The sequence below is a fragment of the Labrus mixtus genome, unplaced genomic scaffold (genome assembly GCF_963584025.1).
Source record: "Labrus mixtus unplaced genomic scaffold, fLabMix1.1 SCAFFOLD_115, whole genome shotgun sequence".
Lineage (NCBI taxonomy): Eukaryota > Metazoa > Chordata > Actinopteri > Labriformes > Labridae > Labrus > Labrus mixtus.
In genome coordinates, this window is record NW_026870352.1 from 32,501 (window position 1) to 57,707 (window position 25,207).

A 25,207-nucleotide genomic window follows, 5' to 3' on the forward strand; every position below is an offset into this window, starting at 1 on the left:
GATGATTATTTCTATGACAACAGCAGCAGGTGACCACCCTGGTTTCTGTTCATAGTTTCATGTAAACTGTTCTACCTTTAATTAAGTTGTATCAGAGTTCTCTTTAAGTGAACATGTGAGCCTCATCTGGCTCTGTTTATCCCGGGCAAATTGTCAGTTCTGTCCTTAAGAGGTTAATGTGTACCCACTGATATTATTTTATCACAATTGCTGTTAAATTTAAGTTATTAGAGGAGAGTGGACACTACAAAGGACGAACGAAATCTGATCCACGATTTATGACTTTACTTTCTTTGGACTCGTATTCCTGGATGGCTGGTGTTGCGCCTTTTCTGGAGTCAAAACAAACAAAACTGGAAGGACTTTTGTTTCTATTTTTACTAATGTTGTTGTATCTACCTGTACGCTCCAAATAAAGATACAATTTAAAAAAAAAAAATGAATAAATAACAAAACATTTTATTTAAGGTCGCCTTTCAAAGCCGATTTAAAAGCAACAAATTGTTTTGACAATTCAATCCAAATTTTTTTTTATAAAAAGTTTATCAACTTGTACTTATAAACGTGTGTAAATATAAGCACAGCTGTGATTTAGTGTTTAGATTTCAGGGTTTGTTCAGGTAACATTACACAGGTGACGTTTACCTTTAGGGGAGGGTCCGGTCAGTATGAGGTCATCGTAGCCTTTCTCCACCACCTTCACTTTAAAGAGCGGCTCACGATCCTGCTCCTCGATGTAACACATGTACTTACAACGTCTGCAGGGAAACCACCACACCAATCAGTAAACAAATCAATCAATTCATCAACCAATCAGGATGAAGCAGTCGTCCCTATGGTCAGATTAGTGTTTCAGTGTGAATATGATGCATCATGGGATTCGGAGTTCTGACCTCCTGCAGAGATCAGTTTACCTGTTACTGTGGCGCATGCTCCAGTAGAAGCGGTTGGCGTTGTAACCGACGGGGAAGATGGCGGTCTTGTTGTGGAAGGTGCTCATCTGATGTGGGAGGAGCCTGCCGATGACACGGAACAGCAGGCTGCCCACCCGGAAGGTGTGCTGCCGCTCGCCTCTCTGCACCACGGCGGCGATCTGACGCGCCTCGTCCCGCTGCACGAACACCCGGCGAAATACGGCAAAGCACCGCAGCTCAGAGTCGTACGGGTCAGGGGCCGCCACCGCCACCAGGTCAGGGGTGTGACCAGGGGTGGAGGAGGGAGAGCAGCTGGAGGACCGGTCCCCCCCAAGAGGAACCATCCGGGGCTTATGGAGGTGACACAACATCGTCTTATCCTGCAGAGACAGAAGAGTGTGTGTGAGAGAGTGTGTGTGTGTGTGTGTGTGTGTGTGTGTGTGTGTGTGAGTGTGTGAGTGTGAGTATGTGTGTCTGTGTGTGTGTGTGAGTGTGTGTGAGTGTGTGTGTGTGTGTTCAGTGTGTGTGTATGTTCAGTGTGTATGTTCAGTGTGTGTGAGTGTGTGTGTGTGTGTGTGTGTGAGTGTGTGTGTGTGTGTTCAGTGTGTGTGTTCAGTGTGTGTATGTATGTTCAGTGTGTGTGTTCAGTGTGTATGTTCAGTGTGTGTGAGTGTGTGTGTGTGTGTGTGTTCAGTGTGTGTGTTCAGTGTGTGTGTGTTCAGTGTGTATGTTCAGTGTGTGTATGTTCAGTGTGTGTGTTCAGTGTGTGTGTGTTCAGTGTGTATGTTCAGTGTGTGTATGTTCAGTGTGTATGTTCAGTGTGTGTATGTTCAGTGTGTGTATGTTCAGTGTGTGTTCAGTGTGTATGTTCAGTGTGTGTTCAGTGTGTATGTTCAGTGTGTGTGAGCGTGTGTGTGTGTGTGTGTTCAGTGTGTGTATGTTCAGTGTGTGTGTTCAGTGTGTATGTTCAGTGTGTGTGTGTTCAGTGTGTGTGTTCAGTGTGTGTATGTTCAGTGTGTGTGTTCAATGTGTATGTTCAGTGTGTGTGAGTGTGTGTGTGTGTGTGTGTTCAGTGTGTGTGTTCAGTGTGTGTGAGTGTGTGAGTGTGTGTGTGTTCAGTGTGTGTGTTCAGTGTCTGTGTTCAGTGTGTGTATGTTCAGTGTGTGTATGTTCAGTGTGTGTGTTCAGTGTGTGTGTTCAGTGTGTATGTTCAGTGTGTATGTTCAGTGTGTGTGTTCAGTGTGTGTGTGTTCAGTGTGTGTGTTCAGTGTGTATGTTCAGTGTGTATGTTCAGTGTGTATGTTCAGTGTGTGTATGTTCAGTGTGTGTGTTCAGTGTGTGTGTTCAGTGTGTATGTTCAGTGTGTATGTTCAGTGTGTATGTTCAGTGTGTATGTTCAGTGTGTGTATGTTCAGTGTGTGTGTGTTCAGTGTGTATATGTTCAGTGTGTGTGTGTTCAGTGTGTATATGTTCAGTGTGTATGTTCAGTGTGTATGTTCAGTGTGTATATGTTCAGTGTGTATATGTTCAGTGTGTATGTTCAGTGTGTGTGTGTTCAGTGTGTATGTTCAGTGTGTATGTTCAGTGTATATGTTCAGTGTGTATATGTTCAGTGTGTATGTTCAGTGTGTATATGTTCAGTGTGTATGTTCAGTGTGTATGTTCAGTGTGTATATGTTCAGTGTGTATATGTTCAGTGTGTATGTTCAGTGTGTATGTTCAGTGTGTATGTTCAGTGTGTATGTTCAGTGTGTATATGTTCAGTGTGTATGTTCAGTGTGTATATGTTCAGTGTGTATATGTTCAGTGTGTATGTTCAGTGTGTGTGTGTTCAGTGTGTATGTTCAGTGTGTATGTTCAGTGTGTATGTTCAGTGTGTATATGTTCAGTGTGTATGTTCAGTGTGTATATGTTCAGTGTGTGTGTTCAGTGTGTATATGTTCAGTGTGTGTATGTTCAGTGTATATGTTCAGTGTGTATGTTCAGTGTATATGTTCAGTGTGTATGTTCAGTGTGTATGTTCAGTGTGTATGTTCAGTGTATGTGTTCAGTGTGTGTGTTCAGTGTGTATGTGTTCAGTGTGTGTGTTCAGTGTGTATATGTTCAGTGTGTATGTTCAGTGTGTATGTTCAGTGTGTATGTTCAGTGTGTATATGTTCAGTGTGTATATGTTCAGTGTGTGTATGTTCAGTGTATATGTTCAGTGTGTGTATGTTCAGTGTATATGTTCAGTGTGTGTGTTCAGTGTGTGTATGTTCAGTGTGTGTGTTCAGTGTGTGTATGTTCAGTGTATATGTTCAGTGTGTGTATGTTCAGTGTATATGTTCAGTGTGTGTGTTCAGTGTGTATGTTCAGTGTGTATGTTCAGTGTGTATGTTCAGTGTGTATGTTCAGTGTATATGTTCAGTGTGTATGTTCAGTGTGTGTGTTCAGTGTGTGTATGTTCAGTGTGTGTATGTTCAGTGTGTGTATGTTCAGTGTGTGTATGTTCAGTGTGTGTGTTCAGTGTGTATGTTCAGTGTGTATGTTCAGTGTGTGTATGTTCAGTGTGTGTGTTCAGTGTGTATGTTCAGTGTGTGTATGTTCAGTGTGTGTATGTTCAGTGTGTATGTTCAGTGTGTGTATGTTCAGTGTGTGTATGTTCAGTGTGTGTGTTCAGTGTGTATGTTCAGTGTGTATGTTCAGTGTGTATGTTCAGTGTGTGTATGTTCAGTGTGTGTATGTTCAGTGTGTGTGTGTTCAGTGTGTGTGTTCAGTGTGTATGTTCAGTGTGTATGTTCAGTGTGTATGTTCAGTGTGTGTATGTTCAGTGTGTGTGTTCAGTGTGTGTGTTCAGTGTGTGTGTTCAGTGTGTGTATGTTCAGTGTGTGTGTTCAGTGTGTATGTTCAGTGTGTATGTTCAGTGTGTATGTTCAGTGTGTATTTTCAGTGTGTATGTTCAGTGTGTGTATGTTCAGTGTGTATGTTCAGTGTGTGTTCAGTGTGTATGTTCAGTGTGTGTATGTTCAGTGTGTATGTTCAGTGTGTATGTTCAGTGTGTATGTTCAGTGTGTATGTTCAGTGTGTATGTTCAGTGTGTATATGTTCAGTGTGTGTGTGTTCAGTGTGTATGTTCAGTGTGTGTGTGTTCAGTGTGTATGTTCAGTGTGTGTATGTTCAGTGTGTATGTTCAGTGTGTATGTTCAGTGTGTGTATGTTCAGTGTGTGTGTGTTCAGTGTGTATATGTTCAGTGTGTGTGTGTTCAGTGTGTGTGTTCAGTGTGTGTTCAGTGTGTGTGTTCAGTGTGTGTGTTCAGTGTGTGTGTTCAGTGTGTGTGTTCAGTGTGTGTATGTTCAGTGTGTGTATGTTCAGTGTGTATGTTCAGTGTGTGTATGTTCAGTGTGTATGTTCAGTGTGTGTGTTCAGTGTGTGTGTTCAGTGTGTGTGTTCAGTGTGTGTGTTCAGTGTGTGTGTTCAGTGTGTGTATGTTCAGTGTGTGTGTTCAGTGTGTATGTTCAGTGTGTATGTTCAGTGTGTGTGTGTTCAGTGTGTGTGTTCAGTGTGTGTGTTCAGTGTGTGTGTTCAGTGTGTGTATGTTCAGTGTGTGTATGTTCAGTGTGTGTGTTCAGTGTGTGTATGTTCAGTGTGTGTGTTCAGTGTGTATGTTCAGTGTGTGTATGTTCAGTGTGTGTGTGTTCAGTGTGTATGTTCAGTGTGTATGTTCAGTGTGTGTGTGTTCAGTGTGTGTATGTTCAGTGTGTGTGTTCAGTGTGTGTGTTCAGTGTGTATGTTCAGTGTGTGTATGTTCAGTGTGTATGTTCAGTGTGTATGTTCAGTGTGTGTATGTTCAGTGTGTGTGTGTTCAGTGTGTGTATGTTCAGTGTGTGTGTTCAGTGTGTGTGTTCAGTGTGTATGTTCAGTGTGTGTGTTCAGTGTGTGTGTTCACTGTGTGTGTGTTCAGTGTGTGTGTTCAGTGTGTATGTTCAGTGTGTATGTTCAGTGTGTATGTTCAGTGTGTGTATGTTCAGTGTGTGTGTTCAGTGTGTATGTTCAGTGTGTGTATGTTCAGTGTGTATGTTCAGTGTGTGTATGTTCAGTGTGTGTGTGTTCAGTGTGTATATGTTCAGTGTGTGTGTGTTCAGTGTGTATATGTTCAGTGTGTATATGTTCAGTGTGTATGTTCAGTGTGTATGTTCAGTGTGTATGTTCAGTGTGTATGTTCAGTGTGTATATGTTCAGTGTGTATGTTCAGTGTGTATATGTTCAGTGTGTATATGTTCAGTGTGTATGTTCAGTGTGTGTGTGTTCAGTGTGTATGTTCAGTGTGTATATGTTCAGTGTGTATGTTCAGTGTGTATGTTCAGTGTGTATGTTCAGTGTGTATGTTCAGTGTGTGTATGTTCAGTGTGTATGTTCAGTGTGTGTGTTCAGTGTGTATGTTCAGTGTGTATGTTCAGTGTGTATGTTCAGTGTGTATGTTCAGTGTATATGTTCAGTGTGTGTGTTCAGTGTGTATGTTCAGTGTGTATGTTCAGTGTGTATGTTCAGTGTGTATGTTCAGTGTGTATATGTTCAGTGTGTATGTTCAGTGTGTATGTTCAGTGTGTATATGTTCAGTGTGTGTGTGTTCAGTGTGTATGTTCAGTGTGTATGTTCAGTGTGTATATGTTCAGTGTGTATATGTTCAGTGTGTATATGTTCAGTGTGTATGTTCAGTGTGTATGTTCAGTGTGTATGTTCAGTGTGTATGTTCAGTGTATGTGTTCAGTGTGTGTGTTCAGTGTGTATATGTTCAGTGTGTATGTTCAGTGTGTATGTTCAGTGTGTATGTTCAGTGTGTATGTTCAGTGTGTATGTTCAGTGTGTATATGTTCAGTGTGTGTGTGTTCAGTGTGTATATGTTCAGTGTGTGTATGTTCAGTGTGTATGTTCAGTGTGTATGTTCAGTGTGTATGTTCAGTGTGTATGTTCAGTGTAGTGTGTATATGTTCAGTGTGTATGTTCAGTGTGTGTGTTCAGTGTGTATGTTCAGTGTGTATGTTCAGTGTGTATGTTCAGTGTAGTGTGTATATGTTCAGTGTGTATATGTTCAGTGTGTATGTTCAGTGTGTGTGTTCAGTGTGTATGTTCAGCGTGTATGTTCAGTGTAGTGTGTATATGTTCAGTGTGTATGTTCAGTGTGTATATGTTCAGTGTGTATGTTCAGTGTGTATGTTCAGTGTGTATGTTCAGTGTGTATGTTCAGTGTGTATGTTCAGTGTATATGTTCAGTGTGTATGTTCAGTGTATATGTTCAGTGTGTGTATGTTCAGTGTGTGTATGTTCAGTGTATATGTTCAGTGTGTATGTTCAGTGTATATGTTCAGTGTGTATGTTCAGTGTATATGTTCAGTGTGTGTGTTCAGTGTGTATGTTCAGTGTGTGTATGTTCAGTGTGTATGTTCAGTGTGTGTATGTTCAGTGTGTATGTTCAGTGTGTATGTTCAGTGTGTGTATGTTCAGTGTGTATGTTCAGTGTGTGTATGTTCAGTGTGTATGTTCAGTGTGTATGTTCAGTGTGTATGTTCAGTGTGTGTATGTTCAGTGTGTGTGTGTTCAGTGTGTATATGTTCAGTGTGTGTGTGTTCAGTGTGTATATGTTCAGTGTGTATATGTTCAGTGTGTATGTTCAGTGTGTATGTTCAGTGTGTATGTTCAGTGTGTATGTTCAGTGTGTATATGTTCAGTGTGTATGTTCAGTGTGTATGTTCAGTGTGTGTATGTTCAGTGTGTATGTTCAGTGTGTATGTTCAGTGTGTGTATGTTCAGTGTGTGTATGTTCAGTGTATATGTTCAGTGTGTGTATGTTCAGTGTATATGTTCAGTGTGTGTGTTCAGTGTGTATGTTCAGTGTATATGTTCAGTGTGTGTATGTTCAGTGTATATGTTCAGTGTGTGTGTTCAGTGTGTATGTTCAGTGTGTATGTTCAGTGTGTATGTTCAGTGTGTATGTTCAGTGTATATGTTCAGTGTGTATGTTCAGTGTGTGTGTTCAGTGTGTGTATGTTCAGTGTGTGTATGTTCAGTGTGTGTGTTCAGTGTGTGTATGTTCAGTGTGTGTGTTCAGTGTGTATGTTCAGTGTGTATGTTCAGTGTGTGTATGTTCAGTGTGTGTGTTCAGTGTGTATGTTCAGTGTGTGTATGTTCAGTGTGTGTATGTTCAGTGTGTATGTTCAGTGTGTGTATGTTCAGTGTGTGTATGTTCAGTGTGTGTGTTCAGTGTGTATGTTCAGTGTGTATGTTCAGTGTGTGTATGTTCAGTGTGTGTATGTTCAGTGTGTGTGTGTTCAGTGTGTGTGTTCAGTGTGTATGTTCAGTGTGTATGTTCAGTGTGTATGTTCAGTGTGTGTATGTTCAGTGTGTGTGTTCAGTGTGTGTGTTCAGTGTGTGTGTTCAGTGTGTGTATGTTCAGTGTGTGTGTTCAGTGTGTATGTTCAGTGTGTATGTTCAGTGTGTATGTTCAGTGTGTATTTTCAGTGTGTATGTTCAGTGTGTGTATGTTCAGTGTGTATGTTCAGTGTGTGTTCAGTGTGTATGTTCAGTGTGTGTATGTTCAGTGTGTATGTTCAGTGTGTATGTTCAGTGTGTATGTTCAGTGTGTGTATGTTCAGTGTGTATGTTCAGTGTGTATGTTCAGTGTGTATATGTTCAGTGTGTGTGTGTTCAGTGTGTATGTTCAGTGTGTGTGTGTTCAGTGTGTATGTTCAGTGTGTGTATGTTCAGTGTGTATGTTCAGTGTGTATGTTCAGTGTGTGTATGTTCAGTGTGTGTGTGTTCAGTGTGTATATGTTCAGTGTGTGTGTGTTCAGTGTGTGTGTTCAGTGTGTGTGTTCAGTGTGTGTGTTCAGTGTGTGTGTTCAGTGTGTGTGTTCAGTGTGTGTGTTCAGTGTGTGTATGTTCAGTGTGTGTATGTTCAGTGTGTATGTTCAGTGTGTATGTTCAGTGTGTATGTTCAGTGTGTATGTTCAGTGTAGTGTGTATATGTTCAGTGTGTATGTTCAGTGTGTATGTTCAGTGTGTATGTTCAGTGTATGTGTTCAGTGTGTGTGTTCAGTGTGTATATGTTCAGTGTGTATGTTCAGTGTGTATGTTCAGTGTGTATGTTCAGTGTGTATGTTCAGTGTGTATGTTCAGTGTGTATATGTTCAGTGTGTGTGTGTTCAGTGTGTGTATGTTCAGTGTGTATGTTCAGTGTGTATGTTCAGTGTGTATATGTTCAGTGTGTGTGTGTTCAGTGTGTGTATGTTCAGTGTGTATGTTCAGTGTGTATGTTCAGTGTGTATGTTCAGTGTAGTGTGTATATGTTCAGTGTGTATATGTTCAGTGTGTATGTTCAGTGTATATGTTCAGTGTGTGTATGTTCAGTGTGTGTATGTTCAGTGTATATGTTCAGTGTGTGTGTGTTCAGTGTGTGTATGTTCAGTGTATATGTTCAGTGTGTATGTTCAGTGTATATGTTCAGTGTGTATGTTCAGTGTATATGTTCAGTGTGTATGTTCAGTGTATATGTTCAGTGTGTGTATGTTCAGTGTGTGTATGTTCAGTGTGTATGTTCAGTGTATATGTTCAGTGTGTGTATGTTCAGTGTATATGTTCAGTGTGTGTGTTCAGTGTGTATGTTCAGTGTATATGTTCAGTGTGTGTATGTTCAGTGTATATGTTCAGTGTGTGTGTTCAGTGTGTATGTTCAGTGTGTATGTTCAGTGTGTATGTTCAGTGTGTATGTTCAGTGTATATGTTCAGTGTGTATGTTCAGTGTGTGTGTTCAGTGTGTGTATGTTCAGTGTGTGTATGTTCAGTGTGTGTATGTTCAGTGTGTGTATGTTCAGTGTGTGTTCAGTGTGTATGTTCAGTGTGTGTATGTTCAGTGTGTGTGTTCAGTGTGTGTGTTCAGTGTGTGTGTTCAGTGTGTGTATGTTCAGTGTGTGTGTTCAGTGTGTATGTTCAGTGTGTATGTTCAGTGTGTATGTTCAGTGTGTATTTTCAGTGTGTATGTTCAGTGTGTGTATGTTCAGTGTGTATGTTCAGTGTGTGTGTTCAGTGTGTATGTTCAGTGTGTGTATGTTCAGTGTGTATGTTCAGTGTGTATGTTCAGTGTGTATGTTCAGTGTGTATGTTCAGTGTGTGTATGTTCAGTGTGTATGTTCAGTGTGTATGTTCAGTGTGTATGTTCAGTGTGTGTATGTTCAGTGTGTATGTTCAGTGTGTATGTTCAGTGTGTATGTTCAGTGTGTGTATGTTCAGTGTGTGTGTTCAGTGTGTGTGTTCAGTGTGTGTGTTCAGTGTGTGTATGTTCAGTGTGTGTGTTCAGTGTGTATGTTCAGTGTGTATGTTCAGTGTGTATGTTCAGTGTGTATTTTCAGTGTGTATGTTCAGTGTGTGTATGTTCAGTGTGTATGTTCAGTGTGTGTTCAGTGTGTATGTTCAGTGTGTGTATGTTCAGTGTGTATGTTCAGTGTGTATGTTCAGTGTGTATGTTCAGTGTGTGTATGTTCAGTGTGTATGTTCAGTGTGTATGTTCAGTGTGTATATGTTCAGTGTGTGTGTGTTCAGTGTGTATGTTCAGTGTGTGTGTGTTCAGTGTGTATGTTCAGTGTGTGTATGTTCAGTGTGTATGTTCAGTGTGTATGTTCAGTGTGTGTATGTTCAGTGTGTGTGTGTTCAGTGTGTATATGTTCAGTGTGTGTGTGTTCAGTGTGTGTGTTCAGTGTGTGTGTTCAGTGTGTGTGTTCAGTGTGTGTGTTCAGTGTGTGTGTTCAGTGTGTGTGTTCAGTGTGTGTATGTTCAGTGTGTGTATGTTCAGTGTGTATGTTCAGTGTGTATGTTCAGTGTGTATGTTCAGTGTGTATGTTCAGTGTAGTGTGTATATGTTCAGTGTGTATGTTCAGTGTGTATGTTCAGTGTGTATGTTCAGTGTATGTGTTCAGTGTGTGTGTTCAGTGTGTATATGTTCAGTGTGTATGTTCAGTGTGTATGTTCAGTGTGTATGTTCAGTGTGTATGTTCAGTGTGTATGTTCAGTGTGTATATGTTCAGTGTGTGTGTGTTCAGTGTGTGTATGTTCAGTGTGTATGTTCAGTGTGTATGTTCAGTGTGTATATGTTCAGTGTGTGTGTGTTCAGTGTGTGTATGTTCAGTGTGTATGTTCAGTGTGTATGTTCAGTGTGTATGTTCAGTGTAGTGTGTATATGTTCAGTGTGTATATGTTCAGTGTGTATGTTCAGTGTATATGTTCAGTGTGTGTATGTTCAGTGTGTGTATGTTCAGTGTATATGTTCAGTGTGTGTGTGTTCAGTGTGTGTATGTTCAGTGTATATGTTCAGTGTGTATGTTCAGTGTATATGTTCAGTGTGTATGTTCAGTGTATATGTTCAGTGTGTATGTTCAGTGTATATGTTCAGTGTGTGTATGTTCAGTGTGTGTATGTTCAGTGTATATGTTCAGTGTGTATGTTCAGTGTATATGTTCAGTGTGTGTATGTTCAGTGTATATGTTCAGTGTGTGTGTTCAGTGTGTATGTTCAGTGTATATGTTCAGTGTGTGTATGTTCAGTGTATATGTTCAGTGTGTGTGTTCAGTGTGTATGTTCAGTGTGTATGTTCAGTGTGTATGTTCAGTGTGTATGTTCAGTGTATATGTTCAGTGTGTATGTTCAGTGTGTGTGTTCAGTGTGTGTATGTTCAGTGTGTGTATGTTCAGTGTGTGTATGTTCAGTGTGTGTATGTTCAGTGTGTGTGTTCAGTGTGTATGTTCAGTGTGTGTATGTTCAGTGTGTGTGTTCAGTGTGTGTGTTCAGTGTGTGTGTTCAGTGTGTGTATGTTCAGTGTGTGTGTTCAGTGTGTATGTTCAGTGTGTATGTTCAGTGTGTATGTTCAGTGTGTATTTTCAGTGTGTATGTTCAGTGTGTGTATGTTCAGTGTGTATGTTCAGTGTGTGTGTTCAGTGTGTATGTTCAGTGTGTGTATGTTCAGTGTGTATGTTCAGTGTGTATGTTCAGTGTGTATGTTCAGTGTGTATGTTCAGTGTGTGTATGTTCAGTGTGTATGTTCAGTGTGTATGTTCAGTGTGTATGTTCAGTGTGTGTATGTTCAGTGTGTATGTTCAGTGTGTATGTTCAGTGTGTATGTTCAGTGTGTGTATGTTCAGTGTGTATGTTCAGTGTGTGTGTGTTCAGTGTGTATGTTCAGTGTGTGTGTGTTCAGTGTGTATGTTCAGTGTGTGTATGTTCAGTGTGTATGTTCAGTGTGTATGTTCAGTGTGTGTATGTTCAGTGTGTGTGTGTTCAGTGTGTATGTGTTCAGTGTGTGTGTGTTCAGTGTGTGTGTTCAGTGTGTGTGTTCAGTGTGTGTGTTCAGTGTGTGTGTTCAGTGTGTGTGTTCAGTGTGTGTGTTCAGTGTGTGTATGTTCAGTGTGTGTATGTTCAGTGTGTATGTTCAGTGTGTGTATGTTCAGTGTGTGTATGTTCAGTGTGTATGTTCAGTGTGTGTGTTCAGTGTGTGTGTTCAGTGTGTGTGTTCAGTGTGTGTGTTCAGTGTGTGTATGTTCAGTGTGTGTGTTCAGTGTGTATGTTCAGTGTGTATGTTCAGTGTGTGTGTGTTCAGTGTGTGTGTTCAGTGTGTGTGTTCAGTGTGTGTGTTCAGTGTGTGTATGTTCAGTGTGTGTATGTTCAGTGTGTGTATGTTCAGTGTGTGTGTTCAGTGTGTATGTTCAGTGTGTGTGTGTTCAGTGTGTGTGTGTTCAGTGTGTATGTTCAGTGTGTGTATGTTCAGTGTGTGTGTTCAGTGTGTGTATGTTCAGTGTGTGTATGTTCAGTGTGTGTGTTCAGTGTGTGTGTTCAGTGTGTGTGTTCAGTGTGTGTGTTCAGTGTGTGTGTTCAGTGTGTGTGTTCAGTGTGTATGTTCAGTGTGTGTGTTCAGTGTGTGTATGTTCAGTGTGTGTATGTTCAGTGTGTGTATGTTCAGTGTGTGTGTTCAGTGTGTGTGTTCAGTGTGTGTGTTCAGTGTGTGTGTTCAGTGTGTGTATGTTCAGTGTGTGTATGTTCAGTGTGTGTGTTCAGTGTGTGTGTTCAGTGTGTGTGTTCAGTGTGTGTGTTCAGTGTGTGTATGTTCAGTGTGTGTATGTTCAGTGTGTGTGTTCAGTGTGTGTGTGTTCAGTGTGTGTATGTTCAGTGTGTATGTTCAGTGTGTATGTTCAGTGTGTGTGTTCAGTGTGTGTGTTCAGTGTGTGTGTTCAGTGTGTGTATGTTCAGTGTGTGTATGTTCAGTGTGTATGTTCAGTGTGTATGTTCAGTGTGTGTGTTCAGTGTGTGTATGTTCAGTGTGTGTGTTCAGTATGTGTGTTCAGTGTGTATGTTCAGTGTGTGTATGTTCAGTGTGTGTGTTCAGTATGTGTGTTCAGTGTGTATGTTCAGTGTGTGTGTTCAGTATGTATGTTCAGTGTGTATGTTCAGTGTGTATGTTCAGTGTGTGTATGTTCAGTGTGTGTGTTCAGTGTGTATGTTCAGTGTGTATGTTCAGTGTGTATGTTCAGTGTATATGTTCAGTGTGTGTGTTCAGTGTGTATGTTCAGTGTGTATGTTCAGTGTGTATGTTCAGTGTGTATATGTTCAGTGTGTGTGTGTTCAGTGTGTATGTTCAGTGTGTATGTTCAGTGTGTATATGTTCAGTGTGTATATGTTCAGTGTGTATATGTTCAGTGTGTATGTTCAGTGTGTATGTTCAGTGTGTATGTTCAGTGTGTATGTTCAGTGTATGTGTTCAGTGTGTGTGTTCAGTGTGTATATGTTCAGTGTGTATGTTCAGTGTGTATGTTCAGTGTGTATGTTCAGTGTGTATGTTCAGTGTGTATGTTCAGTGTGTATATGTTCAGTGTGTGTGTGTTCAGTGTGTATATGTTCAGTGTGTGTATGTTCAGTGTGTATGTTCAGTGTGTATGTTCAGTGTGTATGTTCAGTGTGTATGTTCAGTGTAGTGTGTATATGTTCAGTGTGTATGTTCAGTGTGTGTGTTCAGTGTGTATGTTCAGTGTGTATGTTCAGTGTGTATGTTCAGTGTAGTGTGTATATGTTCAGTGTGTATATGTTCAGTGTGTATGTTCAGTGTGTGTGTTCAGTGTGTATGTTCAGTGTGTATGTTCAGTGTAGTGTGTATATGTTCAGTGTGTATGTTCAGTGTGTATATGTTCAGTGTGTATGTTCAGTGTGTATGTTCAGTGTGTATGTTCAGTGTGTATGTTCAGTGTATATGTTCAGTGTGTATGTTCAGTGTATATGTTCAGTGTGTGTATGTTCAGTGTGTGTATGTTCAGTGTATATGTTCAGTGTGTATGTTCAGTGTATATGTTCAGTGTGTATGTTCAGTGTATATGTTCAGTGTGTGTATGTTCAGTGTGTGTGTTCAGTGTGTATGTTCAGTGTGTATGTTCAGTGTGTGTGTGTTCAGTGTGTATGTTCAGTGTGTATGTTCAGTGTGTATGTTCAGTGTGTATGTTCAGTGTGTATATGTTCAGTGTGTATGTTCAGTGTGTATGTTCAGTGTGTATGTTCAGTGTGTATGTTCAGTGTGTGTGTTCAGTGTGTGTGTTCAGTGTGTATGTTCAGTGTGTATGTTCAGTGTGTATGTTCAGTGTGTATGTTCAGTGTGTATATGTTCAGTGTGTATGTTCAGTGTGTATGTTCAGTGTGTATATGTTCAGTGTGTGTATGTTCAGTGTGTATGTTCAGTGTGTGTGTGTTCAGTGTGTATGTTCAGTGTGTGTGTGTTCAGTGTGTATGTTCAGTGTGTGTATGTTCAGTGTGTATGTTCAGTGTGTATGTTCAGTGTGTGTATGTTCAGTGTGTGTGTGTTCAGTGTGTATATGTTCAGTGTGTGTGTGTTCAGTGTGTGTGTTCAGTGTGTATGTTCAGTGTGTGTGTTCAGTGTGTGTGTTCAGTGTGTGTGTTCAGTGTGTGTGTTCAGTGTGTGTATGTTCAGTGTGTGTATGTTCAGTGTGTATGTTCAGTGTGTGTATGTTCAGTGTGTGTATGTTCAGTGTGTGTGTTCAGTGTGTGTGTTCAGTGTGTGTGTTCAGTGTGTGTGTTCAGTGTGTGTGTTCAGTGTGTGTATGTTCAGTGTGTGTGTTCAGTGTGTATGTTCAGTGTGTATGTTCAGTGTGTGTGTGTTCAGTGTGTGTGTTCAGTGTGTGTGTTCAGTGTGTGTGTTCAGTGTGTGTGTTCAGTGTGTGTATGTTCAGTGTGTGTATGTTCAGTGTGTGTGTTCAGTGTGTGTATGTTCAGTGTGTGTGTTCAGTGTGTATGTTCAGTGTGTGTATGTTCAGTGTGTGTGTGTTCAGTGTGTATGTTCAGTGTGTATGTTCAGTGTGTGTGTGTTCAGTGTGTGTGTGTTCAGTGTGTATGTTCAGTGTGTGTATGTTCAGTGTGTATGTTCAGTGTGTGTATGTTCAGTGTGTATGTTCAGTGTGTATGTTCAGTGTGTGTATGTTCAGTGTGTGTGTGTTCAGTGTGTGTATGTTCAGTGTGTGTGTTCAGTGTGTGTGTTCAGTGTGTATGTTCAGTGTGTGTGTTCAGTGTGTGTGTTCAGTGTGTGTGTGTTCAGTGTGTGTGTTCAGTGTGTATGTTCAGTGTGTATGTTCAGTGTGTATGTTCAGTGTGTGTATGTTCAGTGTGTGTGTTCAGTGTGTATGTTCAGTGTGTATGTTCAGTGTGTATGTTCAGTGTGTGTGTGTTCAGTGTGTGTGTGTTCAGTGTGTATGTGTTCAGTGTGTGTGTGTTCAGTGTGTATGTTCAGTGTGTATGTTCAGTGTGTATGTTCAGTGTGTATGTTCAGTGTGTATGTTCAGTGTGTATATGTTCAGTGTGTATGTTCAGTGTGTATATGTTCAGTGTGTATATGTTCAGTGTGTATGTTCAGTGTGTGTGTGTTCAGTGTGTATGTTCAGTGTGTATGTTCAGTGTGTGTGTGTTCAGTGTGTGTGTTCAGTGTGTGTGTTCAGTGTGTGTGTTCAGTGTGTGTGTTCAGTGTGTGTATGTTCAGTGTGTGTATGTTCAGTGTGTGTGTTCAGTGTGTGTATGTTCAGTGTGTGTGTTCAGTGTGTATGTTCAGTGTGTGTATGTTCAGTGTGTGTGTGTTCAGTGTGTATGTTCAGTGTGTATGTTCAGTGTGTGTGTGTTCAGTGTGTGTATGTTCAGTGTGTGTGTTCAGTGTGTGTGTTCAGTGTGTATGTTCAGTGTGTGTATGTTCAGTGTGTATGTTCAGTGTGTATGTTCAGTGTGTGTATGTTCAGTGTGTGTGTGTTCACTGTGTGTATGTTCAGTGTGTGTGTTCAGTGTGTGTGTTCAGTGTGTATGTTCAGTGTGTGTGTTCAGTGTGTGTGTTCAGTGTGTGTGTGTTCAGTGTGTGTGTTCAGTGTGTATGTTCAGTGTGTATGTTCAGTGTGTATGTTCAGTGTGTATGTTCAGTGTGTGTATGTTCAGTGTGTGTGTTCAGTGTGTATGTTCAGTGTGTATGTTCAGTGTGTATGTTCAGTGTGTATGTTCAGTGTGTGTATGTTCAGTGTGTGTGTGTTCAGTGTGTATATGTTCAGTGTGTGTGTGTTCAGTGTGTATATGTTCAGTGTGTATATGTTCAGTGTGTATGTTCAGTGTGTATGTTCAGTGTGTATGTTCAGTGTGTATGTTCAGTGTGTATGTTCAGTGTGTATATGTTCAGTGTGTATGTTCAGTGTGTATATGTTCAGTGTGTATATGTTCAGTGTGTATGTTCAGTGTGTGTGTGTTCAGTGTGTATGTTCAGTGTGTATGTTCAGTGTGTATATGTTCAGTGTGTATGTTCAGTGTGTATGTTCAGTGTGTATGTTCAGTGTGTATGTTCAGTGTGTATGTTCAGTGTGTATATGTTCAGTGTGTATGTTCAGTGTGTATATGTTCAGTGTGTATGTTCAGTGTGTATGTTCAGTGTGTATGTTCAGTGTGTATATGTTCAGTGTGTATGTTCAGTGTGTATGTTCAGTGTGTATATGTTCAGTGTGTATGTTCAGTGTGTATGTTCAGTGTGTATGTTCAGTGTGTATGTTCAGTGTGTATGTTCAGTGTATATGTTCAGTGTGTGTGTTCAGTGTGTATGTTCAGTGTGTATGTTCAGTGTGTATGTTCAGTGTGTATGTTCAGTGTGTATATGTTCAGTGTGTATGTTCAGTGTGTATGTTCAGTGTGTATATGTTCAGTGTGTGTGTGTTCAGTGTGTATGTTCAGTGTGTATATGTTCAGTGTGTATATGTTCAGTGTGTATATGTTCAGTGTGTATGTTCAGTGTGTATGTTCAGTGTGTATGTTCAGTGTGTATGTTCAGTGTATGTGTTCAGTGTGTGTGTTCAGTGTGTATATGTTCAGTGTGTATGTTCAGTGTGTATGTTCAGTGTGTATGTTCAGTGTGTATGTTCAGTGTGTATGTTCAGTGTGTATGTTCAGTGTGTATATGTTCAGTGTGTGTGTGTTCAGTGTGTATATGTTCAGTGTGTGTATGTTCAGTGTGTATGTTCAGTGTGTATGTTCAGTGTGTATGTTCAGTGTGTATGTTCAGTGTAGTGTGTATATGTTCAGTGTGTATGTTCAGTGTGTATGTTCAGTGTGTATGTTCAGTGTAGTGTGTATATGTTCAGTGTGTATGTTCAGTGTGTATATGTTCAGTGTGTATGTTCAGTGTGTATGTTCAGTGTGTATGTTCAGTGTGTATATGTTCAGTGTGTATGTTCAGTGTGTATGTTCAGTGTGTATGTTCAGTGTGTATGTTCAGTGTGTGTGTTCAGTGTGTGTGTTCAGTGTGTATGTTCAGTGTGTATGTTCAGTGTGTATGTTCAGTGTGTATGTTCAGTGTGTATATGTTCAGTGTGTATGTTCAGTGTGTATGTTCAGTGTGTATATGTTCAGTGTGTGTGTGTTCAGTGTGTATGTTCAGTGTGTATATGTTCAGTGTGTATATGTTCAGTGTGTATATGTTCAGTGTGTATGTTCAGTGTGTATGTTCAGTGTGTATGTTCAGTGTGTATGTTCAGTGTATGTGTTCAGTGTGTGTGTTCAGTGTGTATATGTTCAGTGTGTATGTTCAGTGTGTATGTTCAGTGTGTATGTTCAGTGTGTATGTTCAGTGTGTATGTTCAGTGTGTATGTTCAGTGTGTATATGTTCAGTGTGTGTGTGTTCAGTGTGTGTATGTTCAGTGTGTATGTTCAGTGTGTATGTTCAGTGTGTATGTTCAGTGTAGTGTGTATATGTTCAGTGTGTATGTTCAGTGTGTATGTTCAGTGTGTATGTTCAGTGTAGTGTGTATATGTTCAGTGTGTATGTTCAGTGTGTATATGTTCAGTGTGTATGTTCAGTGTGTATGTTCAGTGTGTATGTTCAGTGTGTATGTTCAGTGTATATGTTCAGTGTGTGTATGTTCAGTGTGTGTATGTTCAGTGTATATGTTCAGTGTGTGTGTGTTCAGTGTGTGTATGTTCAGTGTATATGTTCAGTGTGTATGTTCAGTGTATATGTTCAGTGTGTATGTTCAGTGTATATGTTCAGTGTGTATGTTCAGTGTATATGTTCAGTGTGTGTATGTTCAGTGTGTGTATGTTCAGTGTATATGTTCAGTGTGTATGTTCAGTGTATATGTTCAGTGTGTGTATGTTCAGTGTATATGTTCAGTGTGTGTGTTCAGTGTGTATGTTCAGTGTATATGTTCAGTGTGTGTATGTTCAGTGTATATGTTCAGTGTGTGTGTTCAGTGTGTATGTTCAGTGTGTATGTTCAGTGTGTATGTTCAGTGTGTATGTTCAGTGTATATGTTCAGTGTGTATGTTCAGTGTGTGTGTTCAGTGTGTGTATGTTCAGTGTGTGTATGTTCAGTGTGTGTATGTTCAGTGTGTGTATGTTCAGTGTGTGTGTTCAGTGTGTATGTTCAGTGTGTGTATGTTCAGTGTGTGTGTTCAGTGTGTGTGTTCAGTGTGTGTGTTCAGTGTGTGTATGTTCAGTGTGTGTGTTCAGTGTGTATGTTCAGTGTGTATGTTCAGTGTGTATGTTCAGTGTGTATTTTCAGTGTGTATGTTCAGTGTGTGTATGTTCAGTGTGTATGTTCAGTGTGTGTGTTCAGTGTGTATGTTCAGTGTGTGTATGTTCAGTGTGTATGTTCAGTGTGTATGTTCAGTGTGTGTATGTTCAGTGTGTATGTTCAGTGTGTATGTTCAGTGTGTATGTTCAGTGTGTGTATGTTCAGTGTGTATGTTCAGTGTGTATGTTCAGTGTGTATGTTCAGTGTGTGTATGTTCAGTGTGTATGTTCAGTGTGTGTGTGTTCAGTGTGTATGTTCAGTGTGTGTGTGTTCAGTGTGTATGTTCAGTGTGTGTATGTTCAGTGTGTATGTTCAGTGTGTATGTTCAGTGTGTGTATGTTCAGTGTGTGTGTGTTCAGTGTGTATGTGTTCAGTGTGTGTGTGTTCAGTGTGTGTGTTCAGTGTGTGTGTTCAGTGTGTGTGTTCAGTGTGTGTGTTCAGTGTGTGTGTTCAGTGTGTGTATGTTCAGTGTGTGTATGTTCAGTGTGTATGTTCAGTGTGTGTATGTTCAGTGTGTGTATGTTCAGTGTGTATGTTCAGTGTGTGTGTTCAGTGTGTGTGTTCAGTGTGTGTGTTCAGTGTGTGTGTTCAGTGTGTGTATGTTCAGTGTGTGTGTTCAGTGTGTATGTTCAGTGTGTATGTTCAGTGTGTGTGTGTTCAGTGTGTGTGTTCAGTGTGTGTGTTCAGTGTGTGTGTTCAGTGTGTGTATGTTCAGTGTGTGTATGTTCAGTGTGTGTATGTTCAGTGTGTGTGTTCAGTGTGTGTATGTTCAGTGTGTGTATGTTCAGTGTGTGTGTTCAGTGTGTGTATGTTCAGTGTGTATGTTCAGTGTGTGTGTTCAGTGTGTGTGTTCAGTGTGTGTGTTCAGTGTGTGTATGTTCAGTGTGTGTATGTTCAGTGTGTGTGTTCAGTGTGTGTGTGTTCAGTGTGTGTATGTTCAGTGTGTATGTTCAGTGTGTATGTTCAGTGTGTGTGTTCAGTGTGTGTGTTCAGTGTGTGTGTTCAGTGTGTGTATGTTCAGTGTGTGTATGTTCAGTGTGTATGTTCAGTGTGTATGTTCAGTGTGTGTGTTCAGTGTGTGTATGTTCAGTGTGTGTGTTCAGTATGTGTGTTCAGTATGTGTGTTCAGTATGTGTGTTCAGTGTGTGTATGTTCAGTGTGTGTGTTCAGTGTGTGTATGTTCAGTGTGTGTGTTCAGTGTGTGTATGTTCAGTATGTGTGTTCAGTGTGTGTATGTTCAGTGTGTGTGTTCAGTGTGTGTATGTTCAGTGTGTGTGTTCAGTGTGTGTATGTTCAGTGTGTGTGTTCAGTATGTGTGTTCAGTGTGTGTGTTCAGTGTGTGTATGTTCAGTGTGTGTATGTTCAGTGTGTGTGTTCAGTATGTGTGTTCAGTGTGTATGTTCAGTGTGTGTGTTCAGTATGTATGTTCAGTGTGTATGTTCAGTGTGTATGTTCAGTGTGTGTATGTTCAGTGTGTGTGTTCAGTGTGTGTGTTCAGTGTGTGTATGTTCAGTGTGCGTGTTCAGTGTGTATGTTCAGTGTGTGTGTTCAGTGTGTGTATGTTCAGTGTGTGTGTTCAGTATGTGTATGTTCAGTGTGTGTATGTTCAGTGTGTATGTTCAGTGTGTGTATGTTCAGTGTGTGTGTTCAGTGTGTGTGTTCAGTGTGTGTGTTCAGTGTGTGTGTTCAGTGTGTGTATGTTCAGTGTGTGTATGTTCAGTGTGTATGTTCAGTGTGTGTGTTCAGTGTGTGTGTTCAGTGTGTGTGTTCAGTGTGTGTATGTTCAGTGTGTGTATGTTCAGTGTGTGTGTTCAGTGTGTGTATGTTCAGTGTGTGTATGTTCAGTGTGTATGTTCAGTGTGTATGTTCAGTGTGTGTGTTCAGTGTGTGTGTTCAGTGTGTGTGTATGTTCAGTGTGTGTATGTTCAGTGTGTATGTTCAGTGTGTATGTTCAGTGTGTGTGTTCAGTGTGTGTGTTCAGTGAGTGTATGTTCAGTGTGTGTATGTTCAGTGTGTATGTTCAGTGTGTATGTTCAGTGTGTGTATGTTCAGTGTGTATGTTCAGTGTGTGTATGTTCAGTGTGTATGTTCAGTGTGTGTATGTTCAGTGTGTGTATGTTCAGTGTGTATGTTCAGTGTGTATGTTCAGTGTGTGTATGTTCAGTGTGTATGTTCAGTGTGTGTATGTTCAGTGTGTGTATGTTCAGTGTGTGTATGTTCAGTGTGTGTATGTTCAGTGTGTGTGTGTTCAGTGTGTGCATGTTCAGTGTGTGTATGTTCAGTGTGTATGTTCAGTGTGTGTATGTTCAGTGTGTGTGTTCAGTGTGTGTATGTTCAGTGTATATGTTCAGTGTGTATGTTCAGTGTGTATGTTCAGTGTGTATGTTCAGTGTGTGTGTTCAGTGTGTGTGTTCAGAGTGTGTGTTCAGTGTGTGTGTTCAGTGTGTGTGTTCAGTGTGTGTATGTTCAGTGTGTGTGTTCAGTGTGTATGTTCAGTGTGTGTGTTCAGTGTGTGTGTTCAGTGTGTGTGTTCAGTGTGTGTGTTCAGTGTGTGTGTTCAGTGTGTGTATTTCAGTGTGTTACCTTGAAGAAGGTGCAGTGGGCGAGCAGCGCGCAGGTGAAGTGGTAGGTGTTGGTGCAGCGGAGGCGGTTGCAGCCGCTCGTTGCTCCGGTGCGTTGGCAGTAAGCACAACGCAGAGTCAGACCTCGTCTCAGAGCGAGCTCCACGTTGATCAGAGCGCCAGCCTGAGTCTCATAGACCTCGCTGGACCACAGAGCGCAGTTCAGGTGCACCTGACACACACACACACACACACAGTTAGTATATTGTGTATATTAACTGAGTTGTCCTGAGTGAAGTGGAGCGGCGCCCTCAGACTCACCCACAGGTCCAGGTCCAGGTTGAGGAGGCGGGCAGGGCCGTCTGTCAGTCCGTCTCCCTGCTGGTTACAGAAACAACACCTCCGCTGATCTTTGGGTAAAGGATCAGGACGCAGACACACCCCCAGCTTTGTTAGCAGCACATCAACTTCCTCCTCTGTTGGCATGGAAACCGCCTCATTCGGGTTACATGGCCCCCTGAGAAAAAAAGACAAACTTTAAATAATGCTAACACGCTAACCTGCAGCGTGTGCTGCTAACACGCTAACCTGCTGAGTGTGATGCTAACACGCTAACCTGCAGCGTGTGATGCTAACACGCTAACCTGCAGAGTGTGATGCTAACACGCTAACCTGCTGAGTGTGATGCTAACACGCTAACCCGCTGAGTGTGATGCTAACACGCTAACCTGCAGAGTGTGACGCTAACATGTTAACCCGCTGAGTGTAACGCTAACATGCTAACCTGCAGTGTGACGCTAACATGTTAACCCGCTGAGTGTGATGCTAACATGCTAACCTGTAGAGTGTAACGCTAACATGCTAACCTGCAGTGTGACGCTAACATGTTAACCCGCTGAGTGTGATGCTAACATGCTAACCTGTAGAGTGTAACGCTAACATGCTAACCTGCAGAGTGTGACGCTAACATGTTAACCCGCTGAGTGTGATGCTAACATGCTAAACCGCTGAGTGTGATGCTAACATGCAGAGTGTGATGCTAACATGCAGTGTGATGCTAACATGCTAACCTGCATAGTGTAACGCTAACATGCTAACCTGCTGAATGTGATGCTAACATGCTAACCTGCAGAGTGTGACGCTAACATGCTAACCTGCATAGTGTAACGCTAACATGCTAACCTGCAGAGTGTGACGCTAACATGCTAACCTGCAGAGTGTGACGCTAACATGCTAACCTGCAGAGTGTGACGCTAACATGTTAACCCGCTGAGTGTGATGCTAACATGCAGAGTGTGATGCTAACATGCTAACCTGCATAGTGTGATGCTAACATGCAGAGTGTGATGCTAACATGCTAACCTGCAGAGTGTGATGCTAACATGCTAACCTGCAGAGTGTGATGCTAATATGCTAACCTGCATAGTGTGATGCTAACATGCAGAGTGTGATGCTAACATGCTAACCTGCAGAGTGTGATGCTAACATGCTAACCTGCAGAGTGTGATGCTAATATGCTAACCTGCATAGTGTAACGCTAACATGCTAACCTGCTGAATGTGATGCTAACGCTCCAGCGTCTCCAGCGGCAGCTCTTCATCCTCTTCAGGTGCCGAGACGACAGTGAGTCCTCTCCACCTGTGACTGCTCGGGGGCGGGGCTTTAACTTCACCTTCACCTGTTAACCAATCAGAGGGTCTGTCTGTCAGGTAACCAATCAACTAAAGTTATCCTTTTTATTTTAATTATCGATGGTGTCAAAGAGTAAGAGTGTGCCAGAGTGGTGATTACATTTTAGCATCCTGACTTGTGATGTTTTATTTTTTAACACTCCCACCTTGAGGCTGTCTATGCGGGGCCTGGTCTCCATGGTGATGGCAGAGGCAGGGGGGAAGGAGAGAGGGGGGGAGGAGGAGGATGTGGGAGGAGTCTGGAGGAGGGAGTGGACAGTGATGGAGGACATGTTGCTGGTGTACTGATGCTGCGCTTTGCTGGGAGGGGGCTTCTCAGATCCAGGCAACATGACGGGCGCCGCAACCTGAGGACAGACACACCCTGTGATGTCATCACCTGCATGCCATGACATTATCTGACAGGTTCACAACATAACACCTCTAAGGAGAGTGGTGCCCCCTTCAGGCTGATTTAGTCACAGCTGTTGTCTGATCATTCAAAGATAACCTGACCTGGAGCCTCACCTTGTTTCCAGGTGTTCTGCTCTGGACGTCAGGTTTGTAGAGGGCAGAGCAGTTTGGACTGCAGAACACCACACTGGATCCTGGTCCTGACTGGCCCTCCTGCAACACACACACAGTCACTTCCTGTCCGCCATGTTTGTTTCAGTGTTTAAAACATGTCTGAAGTTTTTCTTACCTGTTTGAGCTCCTTGACAATGCGGACTCCATTTCCCAGAAGCACCTTGCAGTGGCAGCAGCACTGAGGCCTGGAGGCAGCAGCAGAGCCACCATGTTGGATGTAGTTCATTCTGACACCTGCAAGCAACACAGAGAATAAACAGAGGTGTCAATCATAGGTGAGGGGGCGGGACAGAAAGCAGAGGGAGGGGACAGGTGGAGGTGTGATGAGGGAAATAAACAAAACAAATGCATAAGAGATTTGGTAGGCTCCTTATTGGAGGCTCCTTCAGGTTCAACCGAGGAGCGAGAAGAGAGAGGAGTGAGGAAAGAGGAGAGAGGAGAGAGGAACAAGGAGAGGGGAGAGAGGAAAGATGAGAGGAGAGAGGAGAGAGGAGTGAGGAACAAGGAGAGGGGAGAGAGGAGAGAGGAAAGATGAGAGGAGAGAGGAGTGAGGAACAAGGAGAGGGGAGAGAGAGGAGAGGAAAGATGAGAGGAGAGGAAAGAGGAACAAGAAGAGAGGAGAGAGGAAAGAGGAACAAGAAGAGAGGAGAGAGGAAAAAGGAGAGAGGAAAAAGGAGAGAGGATAGAGGAGTGAGGAACAAGGAGAGAGGATAGAGGAGAGAGGAAAGAAGAACAAGAAGAGAGGAGAGAGGATAGAGGAGAGATGAACAAGGAGAGAGGAAAGAGGAACAAGAGAGGAGAGATGAGAGAGGAGAGAGGAACAAGAAGAGAGGAGAGAGGATAGAGGAGAGAGGAAAGAGGAGAGAGGAGTGAGGAACAAGGAGAGAGGAGAGAGGATAGAGGAGAGAGGAACAAGAAGAGAGGAAAGAGGAGAGAGGAAAGAGGAGAGATGAACAAGAAGAGAGGAGAGGAAAGAGAGGAACAAGAAGAGAGGAAAGAGGAGAGAGGAGAGAGGAAAGAGGAACAAGAAGAGAGGAGAGAGGAACAAGAAGAGAGGAAAGGGGAGAGAGGAGAGAGGAAAGGGGAGAGAGGAGAGAGGAAAGAGGAGAGAGGAACAAGAAGAGAGGAGAGATGAGAGAGGAAAGAGGATAGAGGAAAGAGGAGAGAGGAGAGAGGAGAGAGGAGAGATGAACAAGAAGAGAGGAGAGGAAAGAGAGGAACAAGAAGAGAGGAAAGAGGAGAGAGGAGAGAGGAAAGAGGAACAAGAAGAGAGGAGAGGAGAGAGAGGAGAGAGGAACAAGAAGAGAGGAGAGAGGAACAAGAAGAGAGGAACAAGAAGAGAGGAGAGATGAGAGAGGAAAGAGGATAGAGGAAAGAGGAGAGAGGAGAGAGGAAAGAGGAACAAGAAGAGAGGAGAGAGGAAAAAGGAGAGAGGATAGAGGAGTGAGGAACAAGGAGAGAGGAAAGAGGAGAGAGGATAGAGGAGAGGGGAGTGAGGAACAAGGAGAGGGGAGAGAGGAGAGAGGAAAGAGGAGTGAGGAACAAGGAGAGGGGAGAGAGAGGAGAGGAGAGAGGAGTGAGGAACATGGAGAGGGGAGAGAGGAGAGAGGAAAGAGGAGTGAGGAACAAGAAGAGAGGAGAGAGGAAAGAGGAACAAGAAGAGAGGAGAGAGGGAAAAGGAGAGAGGATAGAGGAGTGAGGAACAAGGAGAGAGAATAGAGGAGAGAGGAAAGAGGAGAGGAGAGAGGAAAGAGGAACAAGAAGAGAGGAGAGAGGATAGAGGAGTGAGGAACAAGGAGAGAGGAAAGAGGAGAGAGGAGAGAGGAAAGAGGAACAAGAAGAGAGGAGAGAGGAACAAGAAGAGAGGAAAGGGGAGAGAGGAGAGAGGAAAGAGGAGAGGGGAACAAGAAGAGAGGAGAGATGAGAGAGGAAAGAGGATAGAGGAAAGAGGAGAGAGGAGAGAGGAAAGAGGAGAGATGAACAAGAAGAGAGGAGAGGAAAGAGAGGAACAAGAAGAGAGGAAAGAGGAGAGAGGAGAGAGGAAAGAGGAACAAGAAGAGAGGAGAGGAGAGAGAGGAGAGAGGAACAAGAAGAGAGGAGAGAGGAACAAGAAGAGAGGAAAGGGGAGAGAGGAGAGAGGAAAGAGGAGAGAGGAAAGAGGAGAGAGGAACAAGAAGAGAGGAGAGATGAGAGAGGAAAGAGGATAGAGGAAAGAGGAGAGAGGAGAGAGGAAAGAGGAACAAGAAGAGAGGAGAGAGGAAAAAGGAGAGAGGATAGAGGAGTGAGGAACAAGGAGAGAGGAAAGAGGAGAGAGGATAGAGGAGAGGGGAGTGAGGAACAAGGAGAGGGGAGAGAGGAGAGAGGAAAGAG

At 42.2% G+C, this 25,207-nt stretch overlaps 1 protein-coding gene across 1 annotated transcript in view; it reads right to left on the bottom strand.

The window, feature by feature from the left end:
- Positions 1-25,207, bottom strand: part of LOC132970601 (histone-lysine N-methyltransferase 2C-like) — an 89,874-nt gene that overhangs the window by 5,269 nt on the left and 59,398 nt on the right. Inside the window, exons 62-69 of the mRNA XM_061034461.1 lie at positions 22,953-23,071; positions 22,778-22,876; positions 22,417-22,617; positions 22,130-22,257; positions 20,901-21,096; positions 20,602-20,811; positions 915-1,294; positions 646-758 (exon numbers count right to left, since the gene is read on the bottom strand). Coding sequence (XP_060890444.1) covers positions 646-758; positions 915-1,294; positions 20,602-20,811; positions 20,901-21,096; positions 22,130-22,257; positions 22,417-22,617; positions 22,778-22,876; positions 22,953-23,071 — 1,446 coding nt within the window. The remainder of the gene's footprint in view (positions 1-645; positions 759-914; positions 1,295-20,601; positions 20,812-20,900; positions 21,097-22,129; positions 22,258-22,416; positions 22,618-22,777; positions 22,877-22,952; positions 23,072-25,207) is intronic.